Raw genomic sequence first — 17463 nt, 5'->3', positions numbered from 1 at the left:
AAATAATAAGTAGCAAAATCGTATCGACAAAGCCTGGATGCCAGCAGCCTATCATGCCAGCTCAGCTCATCCTCATACTGACACAATCAGAAGACCTTGCATCTCCAATGTTCAGACAAACTGAAAAAGGCGCTGGGGTTTCATTCAAGACTGTTTTTTTCTTCTTCTTCAGTAATTGTTGAATTTGTGAGGTTTATTAAAGAAGAAGAAGAAGAAGAAGAAGAAGAAGAAGAAGAAGAAGAAGAAGAAAGGGAGGTAAACAATGAAAAATTAAATTACAGTCCCAATCATGAGTGCCCCATGAGAGCCCATTTGTATTTCTGGTATTGGAGTAGACTCTATTATATAGGCCTAGGCCTATATACCGGTAGCTTTTGCTAAACCTGAGGCAACTTGGCCTGACTAGAATGGTAGGGGTATGCCTACCAGGACATTATTATAATAAATCTCACAGACAATTCATACATGCTCAATGTCACTTTTATTGAACAATGAAATACCATTCAGGGGGTGTGGGTTTATTTCACAAATGGACCCTTCATTGATAAATATTTATTAATACTACAGTATATGGACATGAAACATTCTATGCACATTGAGCATTGCACTGGCATGCCATGTGGGCCTCTGCTGTCTCCCTCAGATCCACGCTCTTCTCATTCAGGTTGCCCATGTCCAGGGATCTGGATTCTGAAGGAAAGAAAATATACATATTTAGAGGATCACCCATCATCTCCAATACACAGATACACCGATCAGAAAATCATTTTTGTTATTGTACTGCAAACGTACCAATGGGCAGGCAGCGGTATCCAATGGTGACTGGCATGGTCTTCAGTGGGAGGCATCCAGGCAGACAGCGCAGCACGGGCTCGACAGAGTAGCATTTGGAGTCCTGTCCGTTCACATTGATCTGCTTCTCCAGCTTCACGGATTCAAGCTTCAGACGGCACTCTGAAACAAAATAGAACAGCTTATCAGCATACATGTACCAGATACAAAAAGAGGACACTTACGAAAGTTGCCTTCTTGACATCTACTATTAACACATTCTGTCCAGTAGATGAATGACATGGCGAAAGCTTTAGATGGGTGTTCAACATTGTGCTGGGTTCTGTAGCTTCTTAATGTACATGGGGTCGCCGGCGGGCCTATCCAGTAGCCTATTTGCTGAAAATATTCAACTACATCAAAACAACATAGCTATGACATTACAGAGAGCCTTAAGTAACAGATTAAGACATGGCTATTACAAATTTGGTGACGGTAAGGTTATGAGCTCTGTGATAAGGGGTTAACATATATAACAAATCTGAAAACCGCAGACTGGATTTAATGAAAAATACACAAACATTGCAAAGCTTGGTGGGGTAAGGTTATGCCGACTATTACAATGATGGGTAGGCTAAGTTAAATAAAGTGTCTTTTACGGGTGCTGTCGCGGCAGCTCTCGGCAGAAAGCACCCAGGAGTGGGCGAAGCTGACAGGGCTCTCAGTCACGTAGCCACTTGGTGTGGAGTATTCCTGTCTGGTCTCTCCGTCAGCCTTGCCACAGAGACCACAAGTCTGGCCCTTCATCCAGTCCACAACATTCACCTTAGGGAAACAGTTTCAGGAGTATTAGTGATTTGTTCTAATAAGTGCTGTAGTTAGAGTTGGGTTGTTTCTACAGTAACTTGTATTTACCTTCCATTGGTCCTTGCTGAAGTAAACCTCCTGAAGACCCAGGCTAGGGGCGTGAAGTGCCAGGCCCTGAGCTTTCTGTCTGATCTGGACAGTGCCTGAAAGACAACCAATTGCTGGTGTTAAAACGCTGCATTGGGAGAGTTGTAGCATTTAAAGGAATAGTCCACTTCATTTAAGAAAATTGCTCACATGTAGTTAAAGTAGTTAATAATTTACGCATTTCATTAATTTACCAGATGGGTGTTTGTAAGGAAGGTTGTTAATGGGAACCTCCATTCCATTGACCTTAACCAGCACATCAGAGCCAACGGGGTACAGGTCAACATCCCTGCAAAAAGACAACAAACGCTTCAGCATTCTGAGCTCCATCAGCGTGTCATGTGGATGTGTCAAGTATTGTGTTGTGCGTCAAGTATGCATGCACCAATTACAGTACTTACACATCTGCAATCTTCACATTGATGTGGTTCTGCTCAGTGAGCTGATCCTTCTTCAGGAGGACGGTGAACTTGAGCTCTGAAGAGCAGTCCTGGGCCAGCACCTGGTAGCAGGCAGCTGGTGTCTGCAGTTGGTATGTCCTGGAGTTGAATGTGGTCAATTTGTTTTGAACCAGGCTGCACTGGACTGAAAAAACATAAATACAATCTTGTTAACTGGTGCAAACACAGATGAAATGTAATCTTGGTAACACTTTATTTTATGATTCACTTGTTAGCCTACAGAGAGCTAGTTAGCCTGGCTCACAAGTGACCCTTCTATTAAAGTGTAAAGTGTAATAAGTGTAATCATTTTTGTTTAGGAATTTCTGGTGGCTCACCTGAAGTGGCCTCACCATACAGGTGCTGCAGCTGCTCAAGGATGCTGTCTTCAGGAATGATGCGGATAACTCCGTTAGCACCAATGGGCACAGGAATGGGCAGGGGCAGGGCCAGTTTGGAAAGAGTTAACTACACATAGAAAAACGAGGTAAGTCACATGACAAACATGACACAGATATAAACAGTAATGCCTAAAATGTAATTCCTAATGTATTGTAATGCAATGTAAAATGTTCAGAAATAGTATACATATGTACCAGTGGCAGTTTCACAATGACATCAACGGTCCTCTCAGTTGGGATGGCAACGGTCAGTTCCATCTGTCTTTCACTGTTCTTGGCCTTGGCCACGGTGATTCCGGCCATCAAAGCAGCACCAGGGATGTACTTGTTCAGACTTGATGGAAAGAAGAAACACTCCGATGAATACTTACAGTACTTGGCAACCAGAATCACTTTTATAGTAAATATCAGTCTTTGCTGAAGGATCTTACTTAGTTGCATAGGTGGTGACAATATCAGGGATCTTCACCCATTCAAACTCCACACGGGCAGCAGGGGCTGTACCGAGAATGCCAGCCTCGGCCTTCAAGATGGTGGCATATTCAGTGCACTCTTTACCCCAGGCGATCTTTGACTGAACACACATGAAACACGTTTAAATATTTATACCACTACTTGAGAGGTACCATTAAAAAGACTTAAAGAAACTACCAACTACAGTAAAAGGACGCTAGAATATCGTAGAAGATAGATTAGTTAGATTCTCACCATGACTTTGAACTTGCTCAGGATAACACCATCAGCACACATCTTCCAGTTGTCAGTCTCAGCCAGAGCAGAGATGATGGTCTGGAGCCTCCAGTTGGCTTTGTCAAGGTAGGCGGCAGCCTGGTAGCCCAGAAGCTTGTGGTCGGCTCTCACGGCACGGAAGAGCGCCACCACAACAGGTGTGACAGCATTGCCAAGGAACTTGTTCTAAAATTGTTTTGAAAATGGCAGACATTATTTAGTGAAGTGTCTATCTATGTAAAGCTGTTCTGGTTTGTCTTCCAATGAGTCTTACCTCTCTGTAAATGGCCTCAAAGCTGGATGCACTGCTTGCGCTGCTCCTGAGCTGAGCCGAGGTGAACTGGGAGTTCAGGTGCTGATATTCAATTTAAAAAATAAAGTTAGATATACTGTAAATCATAATCACCGTAATTGTGAAGGGAAACTAAATGTAGATGGAAATGCAGAAATATACCTGGTTCTTGTGGAATTTCTTGAATGGATATTGCTTCATTGAGGTCTAGAGAACAATTAGACAAAACCGTTAAAAGGATGTAGTGCTGTATATAAATTGAAAATTCAACAGCCAAAGCTCATCTAGTAGTAGTTTCAATGAATATTCTAGTGATGACACACTATTGCAGTAAATACTGGTTAAATCATGATACATGGCTTGTACAGTTCTCAGAGGGCAGGCTTCACCCAACACAATATTCTGCTGTATGTTAATGGTCAAAGGTACCATCAAGTAGGTCACTCTTTTCTCTACCTTAGCTACCACTTGGTCTAATGACATAATTGTTACGTCTTTGCCCTGAATCTGTGCCAACTAGCCATTCTCGAGTTCCTAAATTCTTTCATTCCAAGGGTACGATTTGAAATTGAAGAGATAGCCACCTTGGCCAGCAGGTCACACAACATCTGGTGCAATGTCACAGGAAGTACACTTGGCATGCCACGCCTATATACTGTACGGTACTCCTCACCTTTTCCAAGCGGGCACTGGAAGAGCTGCTGGAGGAGCTGAGGATGCTGCTGGATCCGAACCAGTCGGAGTCGATCAGGCTGCTGCTGGAGCTCATGCTAGAACTGCTCTTCACGGCAGGCTCGAGGATCTTCTTCAGTTTGGACACAATAGTTCTACCTGCGGCGCTCTCCTCCTCAATGATGTTGATCTCCTTCAGGATCTTCTCGGCAGCCTTGGGTCCGACTTGCACCTCAACCTCCAGTCTCTCAATTGCGGGGCCTTCAGCTATAATGAAAAAGAGCAATGATATGATTTAAATTTTGTAAATATGCAATTGAGATGTATGGGTGAATTCAGGTAAATTGGGCCACTTTTTCATATAAGTGAATGGCCCAAAGTGGCACAATTTACCTGAAATCACCATATTTTAAACTTTCCTTTGAAAAAAATCCTACCTTGTTTCAGAGAGATCAGAGCAGCATGCTGTCCCAGAATGTTGAGCAAAGGCACAGTCTTGATGAGGACTCCATTGGTGGTGGACACCTCAGCACATCCCCTGAGTCCCAGGAAGGGTGCAGGGAGACAGAAGGTCTTGTGGATGGGTGCACTCAACTGAGGCTGGACTTCAATTGAAGAGTAAATGATCTCAGAGGACTGGGCCTGTGAAAGGAAGAATCACAGTCCTTCTTTTAGGCCACACAATTAGAAAAGGCGTTCAACAATTATTTCTGCTTGCGGGAGAGATGCTGAGCGCTCTTCTTTGTTGAACAAATAAACTCCAACATGCCGTTGCTCAAGAAGTTAAAAGACAAAGTCCATTCCTCAAAACTTGGTGGCCGTCGGGCCAACCTCAGGCAACTCTTGCATACTGTTGCTTGAAGTAGGCCCAACGGGCACTAAGTTTTCAACAATTATTTATCTTCTAACTTCCATTGTACTTACAAGGCTCTGGTCCATAGACAGTCTCTCGATAGACACACGTTGGGCAGCAACAACTGGTACAATAGTTGTGATTTTCTCAGCTGCAAGGTCCTCAATGTTGCGAGCAATAGCCAGAGTCTCAAAACTAGTTACAACGAGAAAAATCACAAGTTTAGCACAACATCAGTCAATAACGTCTATTTTGTTTTCACATTTTAATGGGATGGGACAAAGTCATCCTTACCGAGCAACAGCAATGTGCTCAGGAGTTGCAATGGGGAGGGCCTCAATCTTGAAGTTGAGTTTGGGAATATCAGCTCTCACGGCAACTCTAGCTGGCACAGCAGTGAGCACCCTGGCACGGGCCATGACTGCAGCCTGGATCAGGGCAGTGTTGACACCAATCACAGCAAAGGTGTGCATGGAAATGCTGAGGAAATAACACAATGCAATATACATCAGAGAAAGCTCCATGTGTTGTAGACATTTGTGTGGTATGATGGATATCTGAAAAATGTCAACCTTGGCATGGCCTCAGCCTCCAGGTTAATGTCAGCCTTCAGCAGCTCGGCAGCATTGAGGGGCTCAGCAAGAGATGGGGTAATGATTCCCTTAACTATGGATATCGAAAGGGGCACGGGTCAGTGGTGTTGTTGGTACGATGATAAACGAACAAAAAGGAGTCACATGCTGTCTCTGGACGAGACTAAAATTGGTAAATCCTACATAAGTATTTCTCCTACCTTTGACGGTGGCAGTAGCAACAGCAGCAGAGTAGAGACTGAGTTCCATGGGCACACCAACAGCAGTGGGGAAGATGCGACGAACCTCAGCAGCCAACAGAGGCTTAGCGATGTGGGCAGCAATGCCAGTCTGCAGTGCCTTCAGGGCATCCTTCAGAATGGTCTTGGCATCAACGGTCTGGGCAAGCTGGAGGAAGAAATGATAACATATCCGTAGACGTACCACATCAGTTTTGATCTCGAATGTGAAAGGCAACTTCACTAAAAATGTTACTTAGACTATGGGCAGATGACACACATCTGATATGATCTTTTCTCTGATAAAAGCTTAAAACAGAATTTAACCGTGTTGTGTACCTGGACTCCTTGATCAATGAGAGCTTTGTCAATATTGGCAAAGGCAATCTCCTGTCCAAGGAATTTCACATAGAAAGATCCCAGTGGCTGGTTCTTTGGCAGGGCCTTCCAGTCAGCAAGCTATAGGACGCAAAATGATTAGAATTTTGCAACATTGTGTAATTGTACCCCTTCAGTAGTATTGTAGACTGACCGACTGATAAATAAGTCGAGTAAACTTACAGCCTTCATAACCCGCTGCATCTTGGTAAGTCTGTCATTTTCTAAGTCCTCCAGAGCGCGAGTTTTCAGAAGAGCCTCCTGAAGTCCCTCAGTTCTCACTCCAACCTGGGAAAGAAAGAGGATGATCAGGGGTGTATAAAGATAAATTGGAGGGTGTTTAAGTCATTCAGTGCAGGCTGTCTCAGAGGTGAAAATTTACCTCAATAAGATCAGCAGCAGCTCCAGCAAGGTAGGCACGAGCCTTGGCCACAATGGCTCTGGGCAGAAGAGTAGCACCATCGTTGATGATGAAGGCAGTGCCGGCAGCTCCAGCCATGACAGGGCCTGAAAAACAAATTCAAACAAACAAAAACAAAAATCAATTATCAATTATGAATATAACTATATTATATAGAATATAACAATACCAGTAAGCCATATAGCCATAGAAAAAGGTGTTGTTTTTTTGTTAGAAATAAGGCGTACTTCTGAAGATGTCCAGGTGGATGGCTTTGCTGTAGCGGTAGCTTAGTCTGTCCAGCTTGGGGCTAAGGATCTTCATGGCAACATTGCTAGCTGCAGCACTAAAAGATGTAGAGGATGATGTTAGACCACTAAGCATTGCTTGTGACAGAAGCAAAATATCAATATCCTGACATGATTGGACTTACACTCCGGCAAGGTCTGGGGCAGTGCTCTTGGTGAGGGATCTGATGTATGAGTACACAAAGCTCACAATCTGCATGCTGGTCTCCTTCTTCAGAACGTTGGCAATGGTGGACACCAGTGCGACTGGGGGTCTGGTCTCAAACAGAACCACAGCGGCCACCATACGCAGCTCAGGGTGAAGAGCCTTGTCCATGAACAGCTGCAGGGCCACTGGCTGGATCTAACAGGCCAAATACAGCAATTAACACAATACTGCAAATATAACTGCTACCTTTTAATGGTTCACATTGACAGTGGCTATGCTTACCATCTTAGGCTCCTTCTTGGCAATGGTCCTAAGGGCCAGGATGGCATCGACTTGGACTCTGATGGGGAGAGCAGCAGCGGCCGAGCCAAATCCAGGAAGGAGCTTCATGATGGGCTTAAGACTGGCGGGATGACCAGCATTACCCAGGACCTTGAGGAGCAGGGTGATCTCAGCAATATCAGCCTTAGGAATGGCCTCAGCAGCAAGGGTGTGGATGGGCTGAAGAGAGAAATTGGTGGAAAATACCCTTATTGCAGAGAAAAGACTAGAAGACTAGCTACAAATGGGCAAAAAGAAAAGATAAATCGCTCACCTTCAGGAGTTCAGCTGGGCAAGTGGGAACGGCAGCACAGTACTTGGCAATCATGGTACCATAACCCAACATGGCGATCTCACGCAGAACAGGCTGTGCCTGAACCTTATGGTTGAGGGCCAGGCTCTAGATAATTTTTTAAAAAGGTACTAGTAAGAAAGGAAAGAGAATTTGCTTTGAAAAATGTTAAACGTTGAAATGCACACTACTTCTGCCCACTTACAGACACAAGTCCGATGACCTCCGCATCAGCAGGAACCATATGCACAGCAGCCACAAAGATCTGAACGGTTTCGGGAATGGTGATTGCTCCAGTCAGGAATTTCTCCTCGATGAACCTCAAAGCAGCTGTTGTTCCAACAACTGGAATGGTGTCCAGAATCCAGCGTCTGAATCAATCACATTGCACAGGTTAGTTTTAAGGAATGCATGGTGTGCGCACATTTGTTCATGTACAGACTGTGAAGGGAGTTCATACCTGTACTCGGGCCTGGCATGGAACTGAGCCCAGATGGCCTCAATGTTCTCGAAGGTGGCCACACGCAAGACCTGGATCAGCTGGATGAACTTAAGAGGGGCATCTTCGTGGACCTTAGCCACATTGTGGGCAACCAGATGGTTGAGGATCTCAACAGCCTGAATGGGAAATGAATTAAATTAAGAAGATGACGAGGTCCCACACAAGCTTCCGATTAAAATATGGCTGTTGTACTTTAAAGATGTTATAATGATTTATTATATGGTTGTGACGTCATCGGTCGAATGCTCCATTCATTTCAACGGGGCTCCCCAACGTTCGCACGTCTGTTATTTTTCGATAACGGACGGGTTGGTCTATAACAGACCGCTGTCAATGGCAACAAGACTTTTCACTGCTAAAGCGACTTTTCAACAAGACTCTAATCAGCTGCTGTGATAGACTACACCTGTTGTCCTGGCTACCTAGCTGTTGCCTAGCGGTGTTCCACAACGGCACTGTTTTGTTTTGCGCAGCAACAATCTTAACATTAAATAGGCCTAAAGAAATGTCCCCGCCATGTGTGAATCATTTAAGTATATCCATATAATAAGCGGGTTAACTTTCGGCGAGTCGGTCGCTTTGTGGAATAGCAGCACTTCAGAGAGAACAAGACCCCTCCGCTCCGCGTCGGGGTCTAAAGATTCTCTCTGTCGTGCTGCTATTCCACGGTAGCGACCTTCTCGCCGAACGTTAACCCTTACGTAATTATCTACTGCAAGAGTCCACAAGGAAAGAGTCTCAACAATACAAATGTGGGAAAGAACGGCTATTCTGTATCATTGTGTGATGCGTATCCAAGGTTGAGATGGGGTGGGTGGGTGTTGATCACTGTCTTTGTAATGTTTGTGTTTATCATGTTGGGATTTTGTTCATAAATTTAAAAAAGAGGACAGGTTTTGGAGGATGGTGGAAATAGCAGAATGGCTATGACTAAAGAAAAGCTGTCAGTTGATTGGTCATAGTGTTGAGTGTTGACCAAGGCAGTGCAGAGACTATTTGAAACATAATGAACTCAGTTTGGTCCCACCCACAGCTCTCAGCTATCTGAATCGGGTGACTCTAGACTAATATTTTCACGTTAGTCTGGCTCACCAGGCTAGTGTGGGTATGGATCTTGTATTAACAGCTGTACCTTACCTGAGCCTGGGCGTTGTTAATCCTCAAAAGCTGAATTGGAGTCTGAAGAATCTCAGTGCCGAACTCATACATAATAGATCCACGGGCCAGGTAGTCAGCATGGATGGGGACGATGGGGGTCTTCTCAATCTCCAGGAATTTCAAAGATTGCCTGAGAATGAAAACAGAAACAATATTCAATGTCTTCCATCCATAGATTCTTACATTTACCATGAGAGAGGAGAGCGAGATGCACATACTTGGCTTCCATCTGGGCAACTCCGCCCATCTCGGCAACAGGGGTGACCTGGTGAAGCTCCCTCACTGTGGCCTCAGTGATCAGAGCACCAGTGGCACTTGGCTTCATGATGTAACTGTAGGTGGCAGCTCCAGTCAGAGACTTGGCTTGCTGTATGTGGAGATGACATTGAAACTTTATTGGAATACTTCATAGCAAATGCACCTCATTATAGCATGGCCTATATTTGTTCTCGGTTCATACCAGGGTTTCCAGGTAAGCCAGACCCAAATCCTTGATGATCCTCTCCTGACAATTGCCAAGGTCCTTGGACTTGGTGACAAGAATGCGCTGGGCCTTGACATCCTCACTGATGAGGTAGTGGGTCTTGCACACTCCCTGGGCTCCAGCCTTCCGGTTAAAGATAGAGCATTTATAAGATATGTTAGTGCATGTGTGCAGGTGCATGTGGCAGAACCTTAAATAAAAACTGTAAAATTCTTGACATTATAATGCCTGACCTCTTGCAGCTCATAAACGTTCTGGGTCTTCTTCAGGTTGAGCTGAAGGATGTTAAGGATACCTCTGTGGACATTCAGTACTGTGGTGGATACTCCAGCGGGGGCAAAGACCTTACCAACCACACCATTGACATACTCAAACTTGATGGGCATCAAGAGCTGGGAAGCCAGAGCTGCGGTGAGCTTGGTAGCTGGGACAAAAGGATCCTTGGGCCACACACCACTGTACTCGAAGATCTCAGGTTCTGCAAGCTGGGGACACACAGGAACAATTTCATAAGCAGTGGAAAATTACGCAAAATAAATCATGGTATCTCTGTTTGGGTTATTGGAATAACATTGCACAGTGCCTTTAGAGTGCATAATCCAAGCCGTCACAATCTCATTTAGTTTTTCTTTATTCAAAATTGAGTAGTTTTCCTGATATTCAAGTTTATATCAGGGAAATCAGTTTGAACATAATTTTGGCCAATACTATACTCACACTATGAAACATAGCATGTGTCTTAATAGATAGCAAACATTTTGATTATGTGCATCACATTTCACATTTGAGCTTTTTTCAGGGAGTCAAAGATACAGAAACAACGGAAACACTGTATATGTCTTCTGCCAGCAGATATACTGGTAAACCCAGATTACCTTCAGCAGGAAGATGTTGTCAGCCACAGCACTGATGAGAACTTTGCTGCTGACTTTCAGTCCTGCTCTGGCCAGTCCTTCCACAGGAAGGCCGCCCAGGAGCAGTGCCTCATACTTGTACACATAGGTCTTGGAGGCGGCAAACTCAGGGGCTGTGGGTGAAATGAAACAGGCGTTTGTGGAATAAAATCTCACCCATTCGGTTTTTACATTTATATGTTACCCAACTAATAATGATGTTATAATGATATAATAATAATGTAATAATTATTTAATGATGTAGGCCTATATCAAATTATACAATAATGTGTAAAACTCACCAAGGTTAACATGCTGACTTGCTGTAAGATAATAGAAACACAGATGTTTTGTTAAAGATCTATGTCAAAATCTAAAGTAATTTCATACAACCTAAATGCCAGTCAAGTAAAGTTGTGGTGCGCACATCCAAGACGCAGGTGCATGATAAAAAATCTAAACTATGAACAAAAAGATGAATGTCCGCACACTGCTTCCAATGCTTTTTTAATTTTTAAAGTGAACGCTTTCGAGCTAATTAAGTCTGATGAGGAGCGATTAGCTCGAAAGCGTTCACTTGAAAAATAAAAAAGCAACAGGAGCAGCGTGCGGACATTCATCTTTTTTTATACAACTTAAATGCAACCTGAAGTGACCAGAACTGATGTGTAACAACTTACCCACAAGGGCAATAGCCAGAGCAAGAACAAGCAGCCTCATCCTGACTGGGTGCAAAGGACCACACAGATGCAGCCCCCTTTTATAGTAGGCCTACCGTTGAGAATCTATCCTATCTAATCTTGATTTTATCATTAACCAGGCTCTTTAGTTGCCACCCCCTACTTGCATACATACAGCACCGCACATGTTGAAATTTGCAGTAAAGTTAGGTTGACCTGACCATATTCTTGTGACATCCGCTCCACTTGAATCACCCCCCTGCAAAAACATGAACACACACCTGTTTCATTTTTCTTATCATTCCATCACACTCATTTTTGGGTACTGTGGAGCTTTGCTTAGAAACATAACCCTGCAAACAATAAATGTTAATAATGTTGTGGGTACATTTTAATAGGCTAAATGTGTATTATTATTTACATTATGTAAACATGTGGAAATACGGCTTTAATATAATATACTTTTACCAATTTTTTCTCATAAATATGGTTAAATTAGTATTAAGCTATGTAAAAAATATTACTTTAAATAAGCAAATATTACATTATAAGCAACTATTAAGTTTTGGTACCAGTCTGTGTGATTGTGTGGATCCATTGGCACCCTCCAGAACAAGGTAACAAAATAGCTTTTTATTTTTTACTTTTATTTTTTGCCTTTGTACAATGTGACAGAAAATGTATCTCAACACAATGTGACATGTCATGTCAGAATGACATCCACATAGTTGACAGACATTTGAAAAGTTGAGGTCATTGTGATAGGTCATTGTGATAGATGATGTTGCGAAATAAAAAGGCAGTGAAGTGCTTTGATCTGATCAACAATATTCTGAATGACAAGGTAATCCACATGGCACACACACACACACACACACACACACACACACACACACACACACACACACACACACACACACACACACACACACACACACACACACACACACACACACATATACTCTCTCTCTCTCTCTCTCTTTCTCCACATTTAGTGTCACCAGTACGAACAACATTTCAAAGAACTGTTAGGGGAAACAGATAGGGGAAAGGACTAAAACACATTTCACTGAGACTGTGTGTGTGTGGACTTGCCTTGGGGACCATAATGTTGACCTGGCTGAATATTGTTCTGCCACCCTTCATTCTTTTAGTGCAGCGCCTGGTGGAGCTGTTTGGAACTACATGTATAAGTCTGTCAACGGTGCTGGTTGAGAGCCAGGTCAATGTGTGTGGAGCTCAGTAGAGCCCCCAGTGGAGTTGTGTGGAACTATTATCAAGTGATAGCCAGGTGATGGGGTGGATGTCCCCATTAACTGTTAGGTCCCCACAAGGACAGTTTAGCAAGAACACACTTGCGCGCGCGTTCACACACTCACACGCACGCACGCACGCACACACACACACACACACACACACACACACACACACACACACACACACACAGCAGAGAGTAACCAGTGGTCATATACAGTCATAGGAAAAATGTTGTACACCCTTTGAAATGTTTTACATTTGTGTCAAAATTGGTCATAAAACATGGTCTGATCTTCTTTCCTGGAAATCACAAGAAAGAACAATCAGAGTCTGCTTTAACTAATTTCACCTAAACATTTACATGTTTACAGTGAGTCCAATATGTATTTGATCCCTTGCTGATTTTGCCGGTTTTCCCACTAATAAAGACATGATCAGTCTATAAATTTATTATAATATGTATTCAAACATGGAGAGACAGGATATCAAAAAGAAATTCCAGAAAATAACTTAAACTAATATATTTTAATTTATTTGTATTTCATTTAGGCAAATAAGTATTTGACGCCTCTAGCTAAAGCAGATAAAGTGCTTTGTGGAAAAGCCCTCGTTTTTTACCACTGAGGTCAGATGCTTCTTTTAGTTGATGACAATGTTTGTGCATATAGTAGAAAATAGTTTTGCCCATTTTGTGGCTGTAGCTTGGCAAATGGGAGGTTCAGTTCTTTCCATAGAATTACTATAGGGTTAATATTTGGAGACTGTCTAGGCCACTTCACGACTTTAATATGCTTCTTATTGAGTCACTCCTTCGTTGCTTTGACTGTATGTTGTGTATTATTGTCATGTGGGGAGATCAAAAAATGGCCCACCCTTCAGTGTAGTGGTGGAGGAAGGACGTTTGCACTCAGGATTGCACATTACATGTCTCCCGCCATCCATTCGTTGACGATGTGAAGTTGTCCTGTGCCTTGGCTAGATAAACACCCTCAAACCATAATGATACCACTTTCATGCATGATGGTGAGGAGGGTGTTGTTGGGATCATAGACAGCAGTACTCTTTCTCAAAACACATTGAATTGTGTTAATGCCAAACAGCTTGATTTTGGTTTCATCTGCCTACAGCACCTCCTTATCATATCCTAAACCAGTCTGATGTCCGTTGGCAAACCTCAAGTGGGACTGCACAGGTTCCTTCTGAAGTAGAGGTACCATGTGTGCACTACCGGATTTTAAACCTCTGTGGCATTAAGTGCTACCAGTAGTTTTCTCAGTGATTTTGGTCCCAGTAGCTTTGATATCATTGCCTAGTTCATCCCGTACAGGACTAGGGTGCTTTCTTTCTGTTCTCATGATTATCAAATCCCTACAAAAGGTCAAATCTTGTATTGAACCCCAGACAGGCTGATGGATAGTCTTTTTGTATTCCACACATTTTGGAAGAAATGCATCAACAGCCGGGTCATTAATACCCAGTCTCTTTCTTGTGCAGTCCATTTAATCTTTGTTCAGGTCTAAAATCTTGTCCCTGATATCATTTGAACGCTCTTTAGTCTTTCCCATGCTGGTCAGGTTGGAGTGTGACTGATTCAGTCATACTATGGACTGATTCTGCTGATTCAGTGTGTCTTTTATGCATGTTAGTATGTACAGGTGTCTTTAATTCAGATGACAAGTTGATCGGAAGTGCCCATCTGGTCTGTGGGCCCAGAACTGTAATCAGTTGGCAGGGGATCAAATACTTATTTTGCTCGATGAAATGGAAATAAATTAATATATATTCTCTTAAGTTAATTTCTGGATTTTCTTTTTGATGTTCTGTCTCTCCATATTAGAATACATATTATCATAACATTTATTGACTGATCATGTCTTTGTTAGTAGGCAAACCAACAAAATCGGCAAGGGATCAAATTCTTATTGGATTCACTGTATGTGGAGATTGGCGACGCCACGTTCGTTTGCTATGCCCAAGAGATGGAACGCCCTCCCCATCGAGATCCGATCAGCCAGCTCCGTGGACTCCTTCAAGAAGCAGCTGAAGACCCACCTTTTCATCCTTTCCAACTCCTAGCGTCACAGTGTCCCAGCTGCCGCTGCGTCCTTACTGCTCACAACCAGCCCTGGCAGGGGGCTCCCCTAGGTGGCCGCTGGTCTCTGCCTGAGGTTTCTTCCTGGCTATAGGGTTTTTTTTCTCAGACCTCATTGAGTTTTTTTTCCCCCCTACAAACTATGATTCAAGCGAAAGGGCCGCATCTGAGCGCCCAATTTCTGTGTGACTATCTATGACTTTTGCTAGACCCAGCCACTATTGACCTGACGTATCTAAGAATCCTGGTCCCAACCTACGTTGACCTTATGACTCTACAATCTCTTTCTATCTCTTCTTCCTCTGCCTTCCTGCTATCTCTGCCTCTCCTCTCTTCCTCTCCTTTTAAATCCATCTCTAACAATTATGTTTTTTTTCTCATTTGTTAAGCACTTTGAGTTGCATCCCTTGTATGATACAGTGCTATACAGATACAATTACTATTATTATTATTATTATATTTTTATTGGCCATAAGATGTAAACATTCACAGGACAGCAAGGCAGCATAAGTACACCCTTGCATTCAATAGGTTTTAACCGTCAGTTCTGTCAGAATCATTTTAGTCAAGAAACACAAGAGAAGATTATGAATGAAATTTCTTTATCATAAATTATGAAGTATATTTGGCGGTATAGCTCTGTTCGGAGGAGCCCCCCTATTTCCATGAGCACCTTGGAAAAGCATTAAGTCAGGGGGCAGCAGCAGTTTAGGGAATTCTCACCCCAGCAGGACAGGGAGAGATAGATAACCCCCATGAACAGAGCCAAGCGACGTGACAAGAGAACATGCCACATCATACACGACAAGGTGGAGCAGGGGAGGCGGTGGGTTGCAAAAACTGAGCAGCATACAGTTGAGAGGAAGTGGGTAGAATTAAAAAGGCGTGCTGAAGATGTGTGGCCAATCGCTAGGGAAGAAAGATTATTAGCTGAGGGGATGCACCTGGATCAATTAGGATGAATGAGATGAAGGGGAGGGCGGCAAGCTTCTTGACTACCATGGCCTGGTCAGAACTGACATTAGTACTTTAATTTAGTTACAATAACTTTAACCAGATGTTTCCTGTAGTTGCCGATCAGATTAACAAAACAATCTGGATGTATCTTGTCTCCCCCTTCTTTACAAAACTGCCCCTCTTGAGCAAGTTTTCTGGGATGTCTGGAGTGAATGGCTTTCTTGAGTTTATGCCAGATCATCTCAATTGTTTTTTTGTCAGGGCTTTGACTGGGCTATTCCAGAATGTGTATTTTATTGTTATGAAGACATTCTAAAGTTGATTTGCTTCTAAAATATGGGTTGTTCTCCCATTTCAGGACCCATCTTCTTGTGTGCTTCAACTGTGTGACAGACTTCACATTTTTGACTGTAAAATATCTCAATAAACTTCTGAGTTCATTGTTCATTGTCAACTGACAAGGGCTTGAGGCACCAAGGACGCATAATATGCATAATGATGCTCCCGCCACCATTCTTTAGCGCCATGTCATCCCTATCTGTGCACGCCTATGCTGTTGTGTGTCATCTGCAAATTTGATGATGTGATTCGTTTCAAATCTGGCACAACAATCGTGAGTCATCAGCATGAACAGCAGAGTAGATAGCACATATCCTTGCGGCACCCCTGTGTTAGTGATGGTGGTCGCTGAGGAGTTGTTGTCAACTCTGACTGTCTGCGGTCTGTTTGTGAGGAAGTCCAGCAGCCAGTTGCACAGGGAATTGTTGATGCCTATTTCACTCAGCTTCTTCACCAGATGTTGGGGGATAACTGTGTCAAACACGGAGCTGAAGTCAATGAACAGCACCCACGCGTTATCTATTCCCTACCATGTGATGGCACTAATACACCAGATACAAATGATTCTTTTTTCACTGTCTGGAAAGCTTACTGGTGTACTGATTCAAAATGTAGAGTCCGCATGCATAGTAAGGAGTACAAGAGAAAAAATATGCACAATCACATTTGTTTCCTGCATGATTGCATCATATGGTATCTTATTCCCAATGTTATGTGGGTCTTGAGACTGACATTTGGGGTTGCGTTGCAGGCCTGGAGGAGTCTATTATTATAGTATTTATCTTGTTGTTTCAGGTGTTCTGAGTCAAAGGCACAGTGCTAGGTGTGGATGAAGGGATCCTGGAATATACTACTAATAGTGTGTTACAGTAGGGTTGTGGGCGTGTGCTGATTGACATGTCAACATGTCTGGTTCTTTGGTGTAGCAGTCAGAGCCCCAGTTTGCTACCTCAGGTTCAAGTTCTGACAGGGAAACTCTTCTCTTGTTTGCTACATACTATACATGTATGATGTGTCATTGTCATGCTGTCAAGTCAAGTCAAGTAGGTTTTATTGTCAATTTCTTTACATGCACTGGTCATTTCAAGAATTTGAAATTACATTTCTTGCTTTCCCATACAGGCATAGACTAATCTAGGTAAGGACATAGACAGTATGTGTGCTGTGAGAGCATCAGAGGTGCACCAAGCTGTATTGGCCATAGTAAGGAACCCAGGATTGGTGACCCTGGTGGTGAAAGGAAACCCAGTTGTGGGTGAGCTGTGGGGCATCCTGGATATTGGAGGTACCAGAGCTACACCCTGAGTGTGTGAATTACTACTGCTGCTTCT

At 43.2% G+C, this 17463-nt stretch overlaps 1 protein-coding gene across 3 annotated transcripts; it reads right to left on the bottom strand.

Annotated features, from left to right (window-relative positions):
• Positions 1 to 519: 519 nt before the first annotated feature.
• LOC134451349 (vitellogenin-like) lies at positions 520 to 11527 on the bottom strand. Of its 3 annotated transcripts, XM_063201750.1 has the most exons (35): positions 11488 to 11527; positions 11110 to 11130; positions 10790 to 10941; positions 10148 to 10399; positions 9891 to 10037; positions 9649 to 9821; positions 9410 to 9560; positions 8231 to 8388; positions 7976 to 8141; positions 7753 to 7878; positions 7440 to 7658; positions 7135 to 7352; positions 6950 to 7047; positions 6684 to 6808; positions 6485 to 6589; positions 6263 to 6382; positions 5906 to 6092; positions 5685 to 5778; positions 5407 to 5592; positions 5220 to 5307; positions 5019 to 5033; positions 4697 to 4901; positions 4249 to 4526; positions 3750 to 3782; positions 3570 to 3650; positions 3275 to 3481; positions 2998 to 3140; positions 2762 to 2900; positions 2504 to 2633; positions 2127 to 2310; positions 1920 to 2014; positions 1687 to 1781; positions 1431 to 1596; positions 789 to 954; positions 520 to 683 (listed from the first exon to the last, which is right to left on the bottom strand). In XM_063201750.1, the coding sequence occupies exons 1-35, from the start codon at positions 11525 to 11527 to the stop codon at positions 587 to 589; spliced, it is 4860 nt and encodes a 1619-aa protein (XP_063057820.1). In that variant the 3' UTR covers positions 520 to 586. The 3 variants fall into 3 exon arrangements, with proteins under 3 accessions (XP_063057820.1, XP_063057818.1, XP_063057819.1); XM_063201748.1 differs by lacking the exon at positions 5019 to 5033 and having other exon boundaries at positions 520 to 690; positions 793 to 954; positions 3750 to 3794; positions 4261 to 4526; positions 5184 to 5307; XM_063201749.1 differs by lacking the exon at positions 5019 to 5033 and having other exon boundaries at positions 3750 to 3794; positions 4261 to 4526.
• Between the last annotated feature and the right edge of the window lie 5936 nt (positions 11528 to 17463).

The sequence above is a fragment of the Engraulis encrasicolus genome, chromosome 6, assembly GCF_034702125.1.
Source record: "Engraulis encrasicolus isolate BLACKSEA-1 chromosome 6, IST_EnEncr_1.0, whole genome shotgun sequence".
Classification (NCBI taxonomy): Eukaryota; Metazoa; Chordata; class Actinopteri; order Clupeiformes; family Engraulidae; genus Engraulis; species Engraulis encrasicolus.
The sequence above is the reverse complement of the archived record's forward strand: the minus strand, read 5'-3'. Positions and strand labels throughout refer to the sequence as shown.

Coding starts and splice junctions, on each gene's coding strand:
- LOC134451349 (XM_063201748.1), bottom strand. CDS start 11,527: ATGAGGCTGCTTGTTCTTGCTCTGGCTATTGCCCTTGTGG. Junction 9,561..9,648: donor GTTGCCCAGATGGAAGCCAA/GTATGTGCATCT, acceptor TTTCATTCTCAG/GCAATCTTTGAAATTCCTGG. Junction 3,651..3,749: donor AGAAATTCCACAAGAACCAG/GTATATTTCTGC, acceptor ATTGAATATCAG/CACCTGAACTCCCAGTTCAC.